The sequence below is a fragment of the Rhinolophus hipposideros genome (assembly GCF_964194185.1).
Source record: "Rhinolophus hipposideros genome assembly, chromosome: 14".
NCBI classification, from domain to species: domain Eukaryota; kingdom Metazoa; phylum Chordata; class Mammalia; order Chiroptera; family Rhinolophidae; genus Rhinolophus; species Rhinolophus hipposideros.
This window is the reverse complement of record NC_138060.1, coordinates 55,459,784-55,479,792: the sequence shown is the minus strand read 5'-3', so window position 1 is coordinate 55,479,792 and position 20,009 is coordinate 55,459,784. Positions and strand designations below refer to the sequence as shown.

The window sequence follows — 20,009 nt, the reverse complement described above, 5'->3', positions numbered from 1 at the left end:
AATTACAGGCAGCGCCATATTCTCTGATGGCTTTACGATGATTCGGAGAGCAATTCCCACCTCAGGCAGGATTCCTGGGAGCCCTTATGGCAGTATGGCTCACACAGCCCAGGCGGAAGGAACCCGCTCAGACGGCAAATGTGTTGGCCCTCCCCACAGGTGATGCTGGATTACAGTTTGCTTTCCTTAGGCCGCCTGTTCACGCTCTCAAATGAGAATCCAAGAAATTTAAAAGCATGCTCAGTAGCTTTGACTCTTGACTTTCAGAGCTGTTTGTCTGTAGTTCTAAGAATGCATACAACGTCATCTTCTATATTTGTTCCTGCTGATCTGAATGTCTTCATGTTGAATACTGCCTGATTCCAATGAGGCCTTCTAGCTCTGGCATCTTTCTAAGGATTTATGTTTTTCAAGGCTTTTATAAAGGGAAGTGGGCACTGCCTACTGGCTAGTCCCCTCTTAAGCTGGGGTAGCAAACCCGTCTTTTCACTTCTTATGTTGGTGGTCTCGGGGCCCTTTTGAGGGAACCTCGAATCTTTAACCACAGGCCCATCCTGGGCCCTCTGCCCCCCTCATCTTTGATGTGCTCCTTCCCATCCTTGGTACCATCCAGGCACTGACGAGCCCCTGAGCTCTGGCCAGCGTTCTGTGTGAAATGCCCCTGTAAAGGCCTTGAGGGGAACGTGTGCAAAAACAAATCTGCCACCTTCATCTTGTCCTCCCCATGGCACTTTACTGCCGTTTTCCAACTCCGTAAGTGGGACCACCCTTCCTCTGAGAGGGTAAGTCAGGAACCACGGAGTCATCCTGGATCCCTCCCCATTTTCCAATAGCCAATCCATTCCTCCAACTAGCACTTATTTACTAAGTATCCACTGAGCGCCTGGCGATGTGCTAGGTGCTGGCGACATAGCAAAGAGCCAAAAGACACAGGGGCCCTGGCTTCAGGGAGCCTTATTCAAAGGAAAAGAAGGAAAGATAAACATACTAAGCACATAGTTGTACAACTAAAGATATAATTACAAACTGGGAGGTTGAATACCGTGTTTCCCTGAAAATAAGACCTAGCCGGACAATCACCTCTAATGCGTGTTTTGGAGCAAAAATTAATATAAGACCCGTATTATATTATATTATATTACATTACATTATATTATAAATTATACCTGGTCTTATAGTAAAAAAGACCGGGTCTTATTTTCAGGGAAACAGGCCAGCACAGAAAAAGTTAAAGAACCTCGAGGATATGTACGAGGGGAGCCGTGTGGGACCACGGAAAGTTTCCACCAGAAGACATCTGAGCTCTCTCTCAGATTTATTTCATTCTCACTCCTGCACCTCCTCACCCTCACCCCTAACCTAGGCCACTGCAGTCACCATGAGCCAAACTCTCCCACGCTCCACAATAAGCACACAAGGGCAAGGACTCTGCGTATTATCCTGGAGAAGTCTCAGAGCCTAGAAGGAGGCCTGACCAGAGAAGCTGCTCAGTAAATATTTGCCAAATTAAAATGTGTGAACTTCCTGACAACACCAGATCAGGCTCTTGGCTCCCTCTGTCCTCACCCCTTCCCATTCTTCTCTCCCTTCTCTGGCTCCAATCACCCTGGCCCCTGAATCTCTAATTTAGGCCAAGCTTCCACTCATCTGAAGGCCTTTGCATATGCCATTTCCTCCACCTGGTCACTTCTCTTCCCCGCCCCCCATCCACTCTGCCTTGTTAACACCTACTCAATGATTAGATCTCAGCTTAAGCATTGGGGAAGCCTTGTCTGACCTCCAGCCCAGGCCAGGTTTCCTTCCTATAGAGGCTGACACCTGCATAAGCTGCTTTCTCATAGCCCTTGACACTGCTTGAAAATATCCAGGCATTTTTGTGGTTATATGACTGCTGTCACTTTTTCCTACAATGCTGTCAAACCCAATGAGTCAGGGATTGTGTGTATTTTGCCAATAATGTACCCCAGGTTCTAGCACAGTGACTGGCACACCTGAAGAGCTGAGTAAAAATCTGTAGATTTTATACAAATAATGAAAAGTTTGAAAGCATTAGGCATGGAAAGAAGATGGAAGAAAGTAAGACCCAAATTGCCAGCGTGATATACAGAATGAAGGTTTAAAACCCAGTCAAGGCGGGGAGCCTCTCTTGCTGAGAAGAGGCACTAAGTACCCTGTGTAGGGCTCATCCCTGGTGAGCTGTAACAATACTGCTTTAGATTCTAGACCATGGCCTGCTTTTCCAAATTAGCTGGCACCGTGCTTCAAATATGCCACTGCTTGAACGTGTCCTCTTGCTTCTCAGGTTAGATTAAAGTCATCTTTTAGAAGTGTTTAAGACTGACTCTCCGGTGCATTCCTCACTGCACAGGGCTTGAAAGATGGGGGCTTCTGAGGCCATCAGAAATACAATCTCCCACATAAATGCTTCCCTTCGACGAATGCAGGGGAAGAAAGTCTTGCAGAATTAAAGGGCCTGGAAACACTTGCTTTGCCTGAAAGTCATGTTTTTCTCCCTAAGAATTATGCAATTGATCAGGTTTTGTTTTCTGCTTTGGCCACCAAGGAACCCAGATACAAATGTGTGGTCCAGCATCTGGAACTGTGTCATTCCCTGCAGGGTGCATTTTTGCATTATAATTAATTTACATTTTCTCGGTGTTATTTTTAAATTTATTTCTATATATCTTTCTATTTTAGGGAAGAGCTTTTTGTAAGACACTATAAAGCACTTTTAACGTAAGCCGGGATAAAAATGTATGTTGTTAAGACACAAAAGGACAAATAGTATATGATTCCACTTATGTGAGGTGTCTAAAGTAGTCCAGTTCATAGAGACAGAAAGTCGAATGGTGGTTGCCAGAGGCTAGGGATGGGGAGAGGATGGGAAGTTACTGTTTAATGGGCACAGTTTCAGTTTGGGATGTTGAAGAAGTCGTGGAGATGAATGCTGATAATGGTTACACAACAATATGAATGTACTTAATGCCACGGAACTGTACATTTAATAATGATAAAATGATACGTTTTATGTTATGTATACTTTACAACAATTTTAAAAAGTAAAATAAAAAAGTTCTTGTGAGATGTGTCCTGGAGGTAGGTTGGATTAGAATATGTTGTGAATTTTTTTTAATTAAAATGAACCAATGAAAAGTACCTGAAACGTCACCCATGTAATGGCAGTAAGGATAAAAAGTAGGTGGGCGTATGTGGCTTCTGTGCAGCCATTACCAGAATATGGGGAGAAGAGATATCCAGATGCACCCCTAAATTGGTGACAACCCTCTGCTCTTCCAAAGAAGCTGTGTTAGTCAATCCACTTGATCTTTCCTATCATTTGTCCCCTGAGTACCAGCTACCAATATAATCATTTATTTAGAAAGCAGGACTACATTACTATATATTTAAATATACAGGACAAGCCTGGCTTTGCTTCTTAGTTTTTTGGTGCTTTTTTTTTTTCTAAATATAACATGGACAATGCCGAGGGTTTGCAGTGGGAGACACTGCGCAGTGCTTTCAAATCGAATGTCCGCAAGGGCATGATGCAGTCACAGCTTTCCTGAGAGAGGAAATGAACACTCCATCCTGCTACTGTGAATACAAGCCATCACGGTGCGTGAACGTGGAACCCCCACAAGCTAAAACATTAGTGAAAAACCAGCAAAGGGTTTGCAACTAAAGCCCTTTTTTAGAGACAGCGCACTTTTTCCTTTTGTTTACTCCTCATCTCAGTGAATCACTGCCACCCAAGGGAACCGAGACTGGGGGTGTCTTTCCTTTTGTCTTGTGCATAAGTTGAATGTGCTGTCCTGGCCTATATGTTCTTGATTCCATTTCATATCTCCCCAGGGTGGTGAAAGGATTCATGAACACAGTAGTTTTTGCAGAGTAGCTGTTATGGGCTGCGGGGCTAAATCAACTTGCTGGGAGCAAACTCTGGACAAGCCATCCTCACCAGCAAACCTGGTTTCTGCGTCACAAATCCGACCCTACCTCTCCAGCCATCTTAAGGGGTTAATAGACGCTTTTAAGGAAACAAGGGGAACACATTCAGAATCACTCATATGTTTTACTCTCCCATAGCAAAGCACTGTTTTATTCTCAGCGAAGTAGAAAGAATTTTAAAAATGAAAGATTTTCAAAATGGCATTGGAGTTTGTGCTGAATTTGATGTTTAGTGCTGATGGCAGAATCAGTTCATACAGTTCTGTGAGAAAACAAAATGGTACTATGAGTATTTAAGAAGAGTCAGATATACACACATAGCCTTTGAGCCAAGAGTTCTACTAGAGGTTTCCTTAAAAAAATAACCAGAAGGAAAAGGGCATCAGGATAAAGATGTTCATGGGAGCACTGCCTGTACTTACAAAAGAAAACTGGGGAAAGAAATGCTAACGTTTAAAATCACAGAAATGGGTTAATAAATTGTGGTACAATATCATAATAGGATATCAAATAGGCATGCAACCAGGAATACTGTAGAGAAATGTGGATAAGAATTGATGCACGTAAGTTAAACAGTAGCATATAAAAAGAATGGTATCGCCATGGTGATCACTACGGGAAACATAGGTTTCTATAGCTGATAGTATATAGAGATGAACATTACCCCATTCACGTGAGAAGGTCATGGCTGAGTTACTCACCATGCCGGGTTCCAGAGACGCATTCCATAAATGTTACGGTTGACATTGTTATCACTACCTCTTAGGTCTTGTTGCAGAGTGTCTAGGGCATTTCAGAGAAAAGCAAAATTGGGTTTTATGTCGACTAGCCCCCTTTACCACAGAAGCAGAGCTAACTGGGTCTGTCTGCATAGAAGTAAGGCCCAACTAGCATTCATTCTGAGAACAACATCCATCCTGACATGGAAGCCCCTCCCCTTCTTCTCAAGGAAAACCTACTCGATGTAGCTGACAGCTGTCGCTCACTAGCACCCTCCTGGTATCTTGGAGGGAAGAGCTCTTCTTGGCCTGTAACTGTCCCATTGGCCCCAGGCACCAGAGATGAGTAGTAACCCCAGCAAAGCCAAGGTACTTGTGGGATAGGAGAGCCTCCCAGCATATTTTACAGCATGACTGACAGGATAGGAGCTCCTGAATAAGGTAACACACAGGGAGCCATGTTGGAAAGAAGCAGGCAGTCACTGTGGCAGGATAAGGAGAAAGTGGAGGTAGCTAGCTTCCCCAGAGACTCTGCTCTCAGACAGCTAGAAAAGTAAATGTTGACAACTCATGTACACACACACACACACACACACACATTCTTACACAATGTGGATGCAGTGCTCACTTGTAAGTGTGGGCAAGTTCTGGTGAGCCCTTCAGACCAAACTTTCAGGTTATTTGCTCTTCTACTTCAGACTTTTTTTTTTTTCAGGCTCCTTTGCCACATAAATGTTCCACAAAGGGTTGAGCCAGGAAGAATGCTCTCCATTCAAAAAAGTGAAATACTTCAAAGAAACCATCACATAAGTTTTGTAAAGACACTTCAGAACACAAAGAAGAAACAACATTATAAACAATCGCCAGACCAAGAAATCAGACCAGAAGGAAAAAAGTTTCAAAGACGTGAATATGAAACAGCAGAAACAGATTAAAAAGTGAGATGGCAGAATTCAGGAAAGAGTTACAGAAATGAAAGTTCACATGAGTGGTGGCAAAAAGGAGAAGAGACGCTGCTGAAAACCCTGTCAAGGGCACAGAGGATGGACTAGAGGAAAGAAAGCAATGTGAGAAGGAGAGGGGCAAGGAGTTAGAACTAGATGGAGATGGAAGTCGGGTAAAGGAGGTCTACTATTTGCATAACTGGTGTCCCTGAAAAAGAGGAACAGTAAAGCAACAGAAAATCACTATGTAACAGTATTTTACAACGGTAGTTCTCAAGGTGGGATCCTCGGCCCAACATCACCACCTGGGAATGTACTAGAAATACACATTTTAGAGCCCCTTCAAAGACCTACTAAATCAGAAACTCAGGGTTCAGGCCCAGCAATTTGTTTTAACAAGCTCTCTAGGTGATTCTGCTGCCATCACGTTTGAGAATCACTGTGATAGGAAAAGGTTTTCCCCAAATAAAGGAAGATCTTAATTATAGATTAAAGGACACACACTGAGTTTAAGCACTGAATAAAACAAAAGTAGAAATGAATTCCCTGGGGGATGAGAGAACAGAAAAACGATGAGATGTGTACAGCGATAAGAGTACAAATAGTAAAGCTGATGTTTGCAGCTATAGTCTGCTGTGCACATGTTTTAGTGCCTAGAGGCACTAAAACTTAAAGTAATACACAATTAAGGTTGTTAAATAATGATTTGAGTCTTAAAATCCTCAAACATTCACTGAGCGATCCTAGGACATCTTTCAGAAGATGCACAAGTCTCCTCATTTGTTGAGTCCCAAGTGGCAATATCTTTCACTGCCTTGGGTCAATGCTGGGAACGAAACTGTGGGGATCAATTATCCAAATTAAATTAGTTTTGCTGTGCTAAAAAAGGAAGTACTACGAACTGAGAAAAAGCCTCATGCTCATAGGCAATAATGCTGCGTTGAATATTTTATAAAGTAAAGGAAATAACAATTTAACAACCTCAAAGTGAAAACAACGTAATGATTGCTACCAGTCCCTGGCTAGGCATTGCTCCGTGATGTACAGACCTTATCTTCTTTTTTTCTTTACAATGACCTTTTGGAGGATTGCCTGGAGGATTAGCTTTGAGTTACTCCCAAACTCAAAAGGGAAGACTGACTTGTCGCGGATCACACGGCAAATAAGTGGCCAATTCAGGATTCAAACTCAGGTCTGATGTGACCGTATGATTTAATGAATGACTGCAGGATGGAAAAGAACCTCAAGGGACCAACCCCTTCCTCTGGAAGGTGCTGCCAACAGATGAAATTCTAGGCTTCCCACGAACACAAGGCTCCAGTGCAGAGAGGACCACCTCCTTTTGGCTAGCATATTTTAGGTACCATCTCTCCATGTGTGCACCGCCGTGCTGGGGAAAGCATGGATTGCAGGACAGGGATGGCTGAGAGAAGCCTTTGGGGTCCCTGAGCAGGACTCCCTGGGAGTCCCCAAGGCACCTGGTGCCTCCGCTCATTGGCCAACATCTTTCTCCTCACTAGTGACCACGGAATCTGCCTGAATGAACACATACAGCTGTTCACAGCAGTTTCATTCCACTCAAGGGCTCTGCGGTGTTATACTTTTCAATGTTCTTGTTTTGAACTTCAGTCCCTTTGAAAGATCAGCTGCAATAGCCCCAAATGCAATCCCAGTAACAAGCCTGTTGGGATGAGTCAGGCTAAAGGGAAATGCGTCATAAGACTTTGTTTAGTCTTCTCTGAACTCCTCACTGAGGCGCTTTCTCTGCAGCCAGAGCTCACCAGACTCCAGCAGTTAAGGAGGCAGGCATGAGGGTGGGAGGGGGCCCCTGTGCTCCACAAGCTCCTCGTGAGGGCCCCCAGGGAAGTCGGCAATCCTATGGTCATAGCATCAGCAGCAGCAGTAATAACAGTCAGGCACGGAAGCAGGTTCCCTCCATTTAATTCGCAAAACAAACCCAAGAGGTGGGCATTATTATCCCTATCCTGTGCATAGTGCGTGGTAGATTTAGACTCAGTTATGTAATTCCAGAGTCTGTGCTATTTCCAACACACCACACAGACGGACTGATTTGAGTAAGATACACAACCCACTGAATTGTATGATGTGCTATATTTTTTCAGCCAATCCAATCCCGTCTATTGAACCGAAGCTGTTTAATGAAAACAAGTCTATTTAACCTAAGTTATTTAACTTCTTCATGCCTAGGTTCCCCTATATGGAAAATGGGGGGAAAACAGCAGTACCTACTGCATAGTGTCATCATGAATATGAAAAGAGTTAATATTTATAATACTGCTAGAGCATGGCCTGGCACATAGTGTTATGTAAGTGCTTGTTATATAAAATTCTCTCTAAATAAAGCTTGCCCTCACGGCAGCTGGGACAATGGCCATATTCATTGAGGAAAGAAAAACATGAGCTCAGAGAACCTGGGGTGGGGAAGGCTGACAACAAAGAAGGTTCTCACTGCCCCTCAGGGCGTCGAGAAGGCCAGCGCAGGCCTCCAGCTTGAAGCCAAAGGTCTAACGTCAACAGGTACTGAACTGAAAAGTGAGCCCATCCTCTCTATCAGGAAAACTGATAGTGAAACTGGGAAATGTAGCATGAACACTGTCAAGAGGGAACTGAGTCACGAGATATGTGCGGTGGTTGTCAAAGGAAGGTCCCCACTGCCCTAACTATTATATAGTCATGTTGAGTTACATACTAGGCAACAGCATAAAAGCCCAGGCAGGTTCTGGAAACACTGCCAGTTATCCCCAAAGAACCACAGATGCTCTCTCTCTCTCCAGAGAGCCAGAGGCGGCTTCCTGCCCCAGCTCCATGCTTCCTCCCTGGACATCCTGGTAGCACCCGCACCCTAATTTCCTCATCTTCTCAGGGGGTTATAAGCTCTGGTCCACCCCACCTAGAGAACCCATGGACAACTACAGTCTTACTGGCTTCTGAAGAGGTGTAAGACCTAGTTTAAGACCCAAGAAACCGAAACTCTTACTGCTGATTTGTTGGGTCACACTTGGTTAGGTGGGCACCTACCCAGAGCACACCCATCCCAGGCAGCCACTCCCCGCCGGTACCAAGCCAGCTCTGCACAAGGACAAGGCTGCTGAGCTCCACACACACAGGCCGGGGCGGGGGGTGGGGGTTGCAGACAGATGAAAGGCCTCTGCCCTGCCCCCTGCCCATCTCTGGAGATGCAGTGCCCAAGAAAATATCCTTCTATCTTTCTCCCAGTCAACAGGGCTGCAGATGAGAAGGGGGGCACTTGCTGGCAGAGTATTTATCATGCTACACATCATCTCTCACTCTGGGCCCCCAGTCCCCAATGCACTGCCACACTGCCCATCACCCTATCAGGAGCTGCCCCCATTGCTGGATCCTGGCTTTCAAGGACTCCACAATGGCGGCTGAGCCTTCGTGGGGCCCAGCAAGTGTGTGAACTTGGGTGAATGCCTCAAGCCTCCTGACGTCAATCACCTCACTTAGAAGATGGGAGACAAGACTGCCCTGCCTGTGTTGCAGAGTCACCTGAGAGCAAGTCATGCATTTTCACTTTCACTTGCCCTAGAAACCGTTCACTTCCCTAAACAAAAAGGCCAAGTTAAAAGCTCTGGTGCTGCTGAAAAGCGGAAACCATGCAGCGCTCACGGACAGCACGCAGAGCCCAAGAAGGCATTTTCAGGACCCTAACGAGCTCGAGCGGCAGAGAATGCCGGGTGAGCTCAGGGTTCCTGGACCTGGGCAGATGCCAGTTAGCAGCAGAGGTAGCTGGACCTTCAGCGTCACTCTTGTCAAAGACGCTGTCTCAAACAAACAAGCAAAACTCCCCGACACAGACAACAGTTTAGTGGTTACCAGGGGGTGAGGGGGGAGGGTGAGAGAAGAGGGTAAACGGGGTCAAATATCTGGTGACGGAAGAACTGACTCTGGGTGGTGAGCACACATGGATATACAGGTGATGTATTATAGAACGGTACCCTTGAAACCTATGTAATTTTACTAACCACTGTCACCCCAATAAATTTAATAGAAAATAAAAACGTGACACTGTCTCTAAACTATGAAATCTGAGCAACGGCAGAAGGACTGCATTTTCATCACTGTTACGATGACCCTGGATTCATGAAACACTCATTCTTGTGCAGGGAAGGATCAAAGAGAAAGTGTGGCCGGACCAAGAACCAAAAAGATGAATGGTGACAGAGACGGGGATTGGGACGGGGATGGCTCTCCAAACTCCTGGCTAAGCTTTCACCACTTCCTGGGCGGGGAGGGATTAGACCTTAGCCTCAGAACTCAAATGCACCTGGTCCTGTATTTGCTAAATGATGCCATTGTGAATGATAGTTATTGTATCTGGTTGGATCCATGGCAAGCCTCCAGTCATTCTCAATTCTTTTGTTTCTGTATCATCAAGTGAAAGAGAACCTCCAGCTAATGTGAAAAGTGGGATCTATCTGGCGCTTCCGGCTGACATTTGCCGCGTAGACACTGGCCCAAGCAGAGGAGCTGTTTCTCTTAGTAAAAGGCAATTTTACAAGGTCTGTTAGCTCCGGATGTGACTCCTCCACTGAGACAGCTGAAAACAGTGAAGCACTATGGAGAGGAAAACCATTATTATAATGGGGGTGATCTTTTGTAAGGCCTCTTCATGTCCTTGGAATAATGAGGCTGGTGACAGGAGGCAAACCGCAGAGGTGGGCATGTCGCCCTTCCAGAAAGTCACCAAACATCTGATGTGCAGATGCTTTTTGCATCTTTGGTGTTTTTTTTGTGTGTGTGTGTTTTCCCCCCAAATGATGACAAGCTGTTTGACTGCTGGGTCTATTTTAAAGGACATTTTCGATTGGTTTTTCTCTCTTAACGCAAACGTATCATCAATTAGGGGCTAAATGAGACATATTCTCTATGACAGCAGTTGGTTTTCTATTTGGTAGCCTCTTTTATTTCAGTATTTGGCCAAAAGGTAAAACTTTCTTTTTAATTTTCCCCCCTAAAGCCTTAAAGCTCTTTGTGGCATATCCAGTACAGAAGCTTCTTATATTTCCAGGAGTTATTTTCATCTCAATATCACTAAGACATACCAAACACTGGTATAATTGGTGGGTATGTACTTGGTTAATTATATGCTGAAAGGTTGATGCTGGGAAATGCCTAATGGCCTTAAGATTGAGTACAACAATGTAAATACCAGTCTAACATGGTAAAAAAAAAAATCTGACACTTTTTCCTACCATGTCAGTGAGCAAAGTTGATGATGCTGATGACATCTGCCAAACTGGTTCCTGTCAAAAGAAAATGGTGCTTAAAAAACCCATCATTTCTTAAGCTCCCTCATTGGTCCAAGGTCAGAAAGCACAGCCCCCTCAGTGGGGTTCCTTGGCATGGGTCTGCAGTTAATTAACAGGAAAGGTGCTATGAGCCTGTGTGATGTTTTCTCAGCTATTAAAATCCCCAGAAGTCCACACTGTGCACCGTGGCAGACGCTGGTGGCATGGACTGTGAGGCCACCGTCCCTTGTCCTCCTTCCCTGAGGTTCACTCTTGTTATGGCTGCACAGAAGTGCATGTGTGTAGTTAAATGCCTGTGGAAACACAATGCTTTCCAAAGGAAAAGAACTCTCCACTATCCTGATACCGTTTAGGAGCCAATTTCAAGACACTGCATTTAAGTGAGGAAGATGAGAACATGTGGAAAAAGTCACAATATCCCCTTCTTAGTCCCATATCATGATGGTCACCTGTCTCTTCACCATTTTGGTCTAAATGTTCTATCCATTTGCATAATAGCTCCTGTATCAGGGATGGCTCTTTAGGTTCTGTTTTAAGCAGTAGAATTAAACTCTGGATGACTTCGGTGAAAAGGTAATGTAATGGAAAAATCTAGTTGCTTAATGAATTGAGGGAAAACCTGAATATCCAAGCCATGAGGTGGCTTGGTAATAGGAACATTACCCATGGTCGTCTTGTCACCTGTCTCAGGATGACTCAGCTCTAACTGTCCTCCATTGATGCGCTGTTCCACCCAAGATTCATATTCCTACAGAGGATCAGGTTGGCATGGGTTGGGTCATGGGCCCACCTACTGACTGGGGTGGTCCATCCTCTAGATTTTCAATCTCCTAAATTTTCTTTTCTCTCTGCTTTGTCCAAGTCAACACCTTCTTTTGCAACCTGAATTTCCCCTAGTGCCACCCGCCTATGGAAAAACACACACATAAGGTAATCTTACAAACAATTCCAATGTTACTTTGTGCCTCTGCCTGGACAAAGCAATGTGTCTCCAAGGTCTTCCTAGGGGAGTCTCGTGGGAAGTCACTGATGGTGTTTCCCCTTTCCAGCTCTTGCTAACTTCCAGTTGTAGAGAAACCACTGGATTAGGAGTTTCTGCTGCCAGGCCCTGCTGTCCTGTGCAAATACCAAATCACTACCCAGCTTCCCTCACTGCTACCAGGGCTAATAATCCTCCCTGCACTTGAACTTCTGTCCTCACAGGAGAACGCCCCTCTCTCAGGTCTATAACACACACTGTCCCTGAGGCTGCAGAGCAACACTGCGGGGTCGCATGTTCCGGGGTGAAAACAGTTGCTTTAGTTTCTACCTGTGTCTCCTTTCTATCCAGGGCCAGGAGAGAGAACACAGACAATGGGTCTCCCATTTCACTTCTCTCCTCTCCACCTCCCAGCTCCAGTTATCCTACATTCTATGAACAATCCTATATTAGTCTAGGTTGGCCAGAGAAACAGAACCAATAGATTCTTTCTTCCCTCCCTCCCTCCCACCCTCTCACTCTCCTTCCCTCTCTCTTTTCCTGTCTTCCTTCCTTCCTTTCTTCCTGCTTTCCTTCTATCTAGAGATACTTATTTTAAGGAATTGGTTCACAGAACTAAAGCGGCTGATAAGTCAAACATCTTCATGGAAGGCCGGCAGGCTGGAGACCCAGGGAAGAACTGATACTCGTGCGTGAGTTCAAAAGCAGTCTGATGGCAGTATTCTCTTTCCCTTGGGGAAATCAGTCTTTTTTCTCTTAAAGCCTCCAGTTGATTGGATGTGGCTCACCCACGTTATGGAGGGTAATTTCTTTAATCAAAGTCTACTCATTTAAATGTTAATTTTATCTAAAACATATCTTCACAACAATATCTATAGAGACTAGTCTTTGACTAAGTATGTGTATGGGTAGCATGGTCTAGCTGAGCTGATACATAAAATTAACCATCACGGCTCCTCATGCAAACAAATTTGCCTTAAGAAAAACCTATGGGACAGCCTAAAAGTGTGCCCTAAATGCTCAGACACTGTGAATACTGAAGATTTCCTCCAGAGCCTATTACACTTCGTATGTCTTCTTCTTTTTTTAACCTATTAAAAGATGTGTCAAGAGACCATTGTTTGATCGAAATATCTCCAAGACTGAATTCATGTCCCTAATGTGTAATGTCACACAATGTCACAGTCTGTACTTTCCCTAAAAATGGAGACTTCTAGGGATTCAGTCAGTCAATGCATATAGCCCCCACTCATCCCCTGCAGTCCAGACAGGATGTTAGAGCTGAAAGGCCTCAGGTAAGAAGCACTGTGAGGAGCCCAGAGTGCCAAGGGGACAGGGTGCCAATGTTTCATGTGGTGGCATGGACTGTGAGATCACCGTCCCTTGTCCCCCTTCCCTGAGGTTCACTCCTGCTATGGCTGCACAGAAAGTGCATGTGTGTAGTTAAATTCCTGTAGACACACAATGCTTTCCACAGGAAAAGAACTCTCCATTATCCTTTTGATACTGTTAGGTGCACAGGCTGTTCACTGCTCTACACACTTAAAAATAGGGTCCAGGTAGCTGGCTGAGAGAGGAGGCCTGCTGGGCAGGTGAAGGCAAGGGGCCCCGAAGCCCGGGCTACATCCCTGGGGAGCCTGTAAGGAGACTCCTGAACTTGGGACTCACAAGGTGACCTTGGCTAGCCACATAGTTAGTCCAAGTTTCAGACTTTCCTGGCTCAAAAATGGAGCTCATCTCTTGCCCCTTGCAGTTTTTATGAGGATTCGATGAAATAACTCATCTGATAAGGCAAATTCAGTTTCATGTCCATAGCAGGCACTCTTGATATATTCATTGGCTATTTGATAGTAAAGAACCGGGGAACAGAAAAGGGACGCTTAGCTTTCATTGGGGACAATTTAAATTTTAAAGATTTCCCATTAGCCCCCTGATTCAGGTCACTCTGACAAAGGTTAGATGAAGTATAGAAGTCACAGTCTCCATGGAGATTTGCTACAGACAGGCTGGTATCTATAACTAACTGGGACTTCAAAATACAAGTACCCTTCGATGGCCCTATTTTCCCTAGGAAACTAGGTGCAAAGCAGGGGGGTGGGGTGGAGGGTAGAGGGACTGTTGAGGGAAGAGCAACACTGGATGATGGGGGAGGGGATTTTGGAATGAGGAGGAAAGAAGGAGCAAGTCCTAGACGTATTTCTGTTTGTTTATATCTGGTCATAAAAACACACGTGCAAAATGTGGAAAACTTGAAAAGTAAATAGAAAATAGAGAGGTAGGAGAATCATTACCCATAAGCCTATCGCCCAAAGAACAATGACTACTAACAGCATTGACTGTGTATTTGCTTCCAGTCTTTTTTGTTTTCTTGATTACACAGTGATTGTGTACTACCTGTGCATTCTGCATTGTAGTTTTTAATCTAACATATTAATATAAAAATTCACCAGTTAATTCAATTATTTTAAAGGCGTCATCATAATATGTCAAGTTGAATGTGCCTTAATTTACTTCCCCTGTTCTACTGTTGTGCATTTAAATTATTTCAGTTTTTTTTTATATTACAAATAATACACCTCATTTTTGTACAGCATGTGAAAAATAATCTGTTGTCTCTTTAGACAGGTTTTCAAAAATGAAATTACTGGGTGAAAGGGTTTTGACATACTAAAGGCTCCTGACACATGTAGGTAAAAGGTTATGCCCATTTAGACATCACCAGCAATAAATGAGAGTGCCTTTTTCAACCTACCCTCATCAACACTGAGTAGAATGATGAAAACAAAATCACTAATGAGGAAAGAATGGCTACTTGAAGCATTTACTCTGTTTCCCTGCTTTCTATTGAGGTTCAATATTTCCCCATATATTTGTTAACCTGTGAATGTCCTTATCCCATAGTAATACTTTTTAATGTTATATCTTTTTAGGGATATTGCACACCCATTGGGTATCTCTAAAACATACTGTGGAGTTGATATAAAAAGGGCAGTATGCTAATTTATAAATCATGTGGGTTGTGTGAATACCGAGAGATAAGTGATCAGATATCCAAGATTTCAAGTCCAAGTGAAAAGAAATGAAGCCTCAAGTCATCTCAGAAAAACCAAAGCAACTGCCACAGGCATTAATGAGGAGATGTGTTTTTATTTCAACTTCCAAGCATAATTTTTTCTCTCTCATTCCCTGAAAACAATCTCCCAAATTGGTCTGTGTTAAAGGCAATAGCACAAAATGACAAAAATCAGAGAGAACCATTTTTATAATGAAGCAAAGAACTAGGAAGCCAATTTGTTCCCAAGGAAAGTAGGAACATCGTTCTAGAATCAATTCAACTCCAAATGATAATGTCTGATATGAACAGGCTGGGTTCACTCTGAAACTTGTGTTTTCTGCAGAAGACCTTCAAATGCAACTACTATATGTAGTTATTTACAATGTTTCAATAAACCTGTACAATAAATTGTCATGAAGGTAAATTTATAGATAATAAAAAATGACGAAGGGAATGATTCAGTGGTATCCCATTGGCTAGCAACTTCTAAAATAAGTAATCTACCATTCATTCTATAATAAATTCATCTGTTTGTTAATCCCCCAAGGTTAAAAATTTTAAACACTGACAACAGAAATACATTGTAATGCAAAACGTATGGAACAAAAGAACTGGTGAAGAACTAACCATCTGATCACAATTACAGCAATGACCATTAAAAGGGAATTTTCATTTAAAATTAAAATGCTCTTACCATAGTAAATAACTCAACAAAACACTAAGATATGTAGGCTCTTTTTCATTGCAATGAAAAAGAAGAAAGCTGCAGTTACCAATAACACCATTTTTACAGTGACTAGACACCATCTGGGTCTCACATTTCTAATAGGAGTCACGCATTTAGAACTACACCATGGACGGGCCTAGGTGCTTGACACAATTATTTACTTCGAATGCGGTTCGTTAATATTTTTTGCATGAATGTCTAACCTCAACTCCTAGGAGCTTAGGACCCACACTGTGAGTTCTTCAGCTACCAGGTACTTCTAGCTGACCCCTCTATTTTCTTCCCATCCATCGACAGCTTCCTTCTCCCTTTGCTTCCTTCACTATCTGGATTAGAGTCTATCATGTTAGTTCCTATATTTTTAATATCCTCGACTCCATGACCCTCTGACCTGTCTTAAACCCCCTGAAAAAACCCCAACCCAGGAAGAAACAGACTATCTACTTTCCTCACGTCTGTATATGTACAGTTGGCTGTGGTTGGAACAAAATGGGAATATCGGCAGCACACAAATTGATGATTAGTTACCAGAACGCAGTTCGAAAGCCTGGATTTCCAAGTCTGTAATGTCGACTAATCTTTTCCAACATCCAACTCTCCTGTTATTAGCACTTGACCGTACCCCAACTTTACTGAGACAGGGCCAGCATGAGATGAAACTTCCTGACTCTCACCCCAAGCATGCGCTCACCCACAGTTAAAGTCTCCTCCTTCCTTTGTTGCCATAGAGCTTTTCCTCCTTCTACCAAGCTGCTGTGTGGAGACTCAGATGGGTGCCCTGCTCTAAAAGTTATACTCAGAATGAAGCCAGCACCCCGCTCTGGACAACGGCGCTCAACAAACCATTTGTGCTTCAAGTGGGGTCTCTGGGCTGCTTTGTTCTTTACAGCCACAGACTGCTTCCCTGGCGACCCCAAGGGAGCTTAGTAGCTGTCCCCGTTAATTGGTGTTAAAGGCCATAGTGAACAACAAGGCAGGAGGAAGGAGCTCCTGAGTGCGTGTACTCAGGACCAGCCACTCTCCGTCTTGCTCACTGTTAACAGGTGTTATTGGGAGGATGCAATGAATACAAACGTGCTGGGTAGAGGCGAGGAGCAGTGACGATTTAAGGATCCCAAGGAACAAATGCAAGACACTGGCTTACCAAACGAATCAGTTTCCAAATACTCAACCAACAAAGAAATGCTCTGTCGTCACCGAGGGAGAACGTGGCTCTCTGTGAAACTCCCCACTGGCCATTTCCGTCTCATGGAATCACCCCCCCTTCACATTACTAATTCTTTTTTTAATCTTTTGCTATCTGCTTTTATTTCGTGTCCTCTGTGGAGCTTTCTCCAAACTCTAGAGCTAGTGGCTCCTTACTCTACGTCCCCACAGCAGATGGGAGACTTGGTCAGGCATGTGTCACCGTACACTGGGATCAACATTCCTGCATCGTGTCACCTGCCTAAGCAATCCATCATGTTTCCTGCATCCAGCATAATTCCTAATAACCCAACATATACTTGTAGAATGAATGAATGAAAACATGAGACCGGATGAGAATGGCGCCCTCTCATCCTCTCTGTGACGCTCCTGAGGTCTCCGTGACAGCACTGCACCTTGGTAATTACTGTGGTCAGTACTCTGTGCTGATCAATCACGGCTGGTCCTCCCTGCTCAGGAAGGTGGGTGCTTCCCCCGCTGAGACCTCAGCACATCCTGGGCCACTCACCTGGCTTGCTGGCAGACACAGCAGACCCAGACCTTCTCGTGTTTCTGGTAGGTGCAGCAGCTCTTGCAGACGTTGAACAGACAGTCCCCACATCGACGCTTGCTGTTGACCAGGAAGGTGAAGGGCGAGCAGCAACGCATGCAACAGTGATCCACGAACTTCTGGTGCTTCGAGAGGATGCTGCACTTGCTGCCTTCCTCGTCCAGCTTCTGCTTCAACTCGCTGGGGAAGGGCGAGGAGAAGGAAAGAGCAGACCAGGTCAGGGGTTCTCCCCAGAACGTTCCTCCCCCAGCCCTTCCACAGGCCAAGCCACATGTAAGCTCTTCCTGTACAAGGAAACTCAGAAAGATCAATTGCTTGATACAATATCCAGAGAGGAACCCCAAGGGTGGATTAATTTTGTGTGCTTACATATGCCGTATTTTCTATGAGAAAGCATGAAAACCTTACTACTACTTGTATTTCAGACACCAGCTTGAGATAACATATTATTATAAAACTAAGCACATCCTCAGAAAAGAAAACATTTACCTTAATTAATACCTTTTAAAGGAGGGGGAGATGTGTTATTATGTTATTATGTTAAAACATTAATCCTCACAACAGCCCTGCTGGGAATATGATCAATGCTGTCCTGGCCTCGATTTAACTTAACATCCCTGGAAATGGAAGCATCCAGGGACTTTAAAAGCTTTCAAATCAATGTGAGTCAACAAAGGGTCTCCGGGTAATAGGCAAATCCTAGGCACTGGAGATTCAAGTTGGATAAAAGACAACCCCCGTCTTCCAAAGAGCTCTTGGTCACACTGGGCGCACAGCCAGCCATATTAATGCAAAACATGACATTTACATGCACTTCTGTCTGTCTACACTCAGTGAGAAGGAAGAGAGGTTCTGAGAGGCCAGGGTACACCCCAAGCAGACTGAGTTACCTAGGAAAAAAGTGACTGGAACTAACCGAGTTACTCTGACTGGACAAGTTTGTGTTGTTTTTCCTTGCTACATAAATGGACGTCCGTGCAACTCATCCTAGAAAAATCTATGCTGTATGTAACAAATATTTTCTCCTATTTTGCACTTGTCTTTTCAACACTGCTTATGGTGTCTTTCATCATTTAGAAGTGTTTAAGTTTTCTGTAGTTAAAGCTGTCAGTCTTTTCTTTCATGGCTTCTGAGTTTTACGTCTTGCTTAGGAAGACCCATGGTACCCTACAGAATTATTAGCTGGCCTGATGTAGTCTCCCCTTTTAATACTGGATTCAGCCTCCTGAGACTGAGAATATCATGGTGACCTAACTTAGACCGGGTAGTGAGAGAAGTCTTCTCTGGGGAGGTGACATTTAAGTTGAGACTATAGGTTGAGAAGGGGCTAATGCAATAGAAAAAACAGCATAACAGGCAGAGGAGAAGAGCTTAATGTTGGGGGGAAGGGAAAGGAGAGAAGCAGAAAATGCAGGCCAAGGAAAGGAGTTTGGATTTTATTCTAAATGCAATGGGAAGTTATTGAGCAGGAAAAGAGCAGGGTCCAATTTCCATTGTAATATCACCCGCTGTCACATTAAGACTGACTTCCAGAGGGCTGTACGTGGAAGCATGGAGAGCACTGCAGGGATCTAGATAAAAATGGCTGAGTTTGGACTTGGGTAGGGGCAGAGGAGATGGAGAGAAGTGGACTGATGCTGGCACACCTGCTGAAAGGTTTGATAGGAGGGCTGAGGGAAAGAGCGAGCCCAGAACCATTCTCAGGTTTTTGGGTTGTATGGGGAGTGAAGCCATTTATGGAAAGAGGGAAGATGAGGGTGGGTAGGGGCATGTCTCAGTGAAACCTGTGAGGCCTCTGAAGAGATCTGCCACGTGAACCACTGGCCATGTGCTTGGGCAGCTCGGAGGAGGCGTCTGAGCCAGCTGTGTTCATTTGGGAGTCATCTTCATAAACATCTTTCAAGATACGAGAAGGGATGAGCCACCCTAGGGGAGAGAGTGCAGCAAGGGGGAAGCCAGAGAGCCTCAGAACAAGCCAGGAAACCCCCAAATATTTAAACTCTGGCAGAAAGACGGTAGAGACAGACAGAGAAACACCAAAGAGGATGTTGCAAGGAGAGACCGGCTGACTGAGGGCAGAGAAGAGTCCATTGGATTCGGCAACATGGAGGTCACCTGACAAAAGGAATTTCACTGGCAGAGTATGGCATGAGCCATGTTGTAGACTGAGGAGTACAGGAGAAATAGTGGATCAATCATGGAACACTTCTGCCAGCAATGTTATGAATGCGTTCAAGAGCAAGGCTCCAAAGGGTGAACCCAATGTGCGGGGTAATAAGAGTCATGATAATTTAAAAGTGTGATTTGCTTTTAAAACGTCATGGGTAATATCACTCTCGCACTGTGTAATTTCAGGCAGAATCATTTTGTTGCCCCCTGATGGTGTTACCAAAATTCATTCGCGGCTAATAGAGTTCAGGGTACCACAGTAAAGAGAATAAACACTTAAATACCTCCCGTGGATGGTACAGTTAATAGACACACACGAAATGTCCCGTGTGGTTGGTGACCAGCTCTAAAATGGAGGAGACCATCTGAAACCAGAACTTTTGATGGGCCTTGTAGCCCTGTAAGCGACAGCATCCAG

The 20,009-nt window shown here is 44.3% G+C and overlaps 1 protein-coding gene across 7 annotated transcripts in view; it reads right to left on the bottom strand.

The window, feature by feature from the left end:
- Positions 1-20,009, bottom strand: part of MYRIP (myosin VIIA and Rab interacting protein) — a 227,163-nt gene that overhangs the window by 102,102 nt on the left and 105,052 nt on the right. For all 7 annotated transcript variants that reach the window (XM_081072743.1, XM_081072748.1, XM_081072747.1 and 4 more), the window contains exon 3: positions 17,381-17,602. In XM_081072743.1, the coding sequence (XP_080928869.1) occupies positions 17,381-17,602 (222 nt within the window). The remainder of the gene's footprint in view (positions 1-17,380; positions 17,603-20,009) is intronic.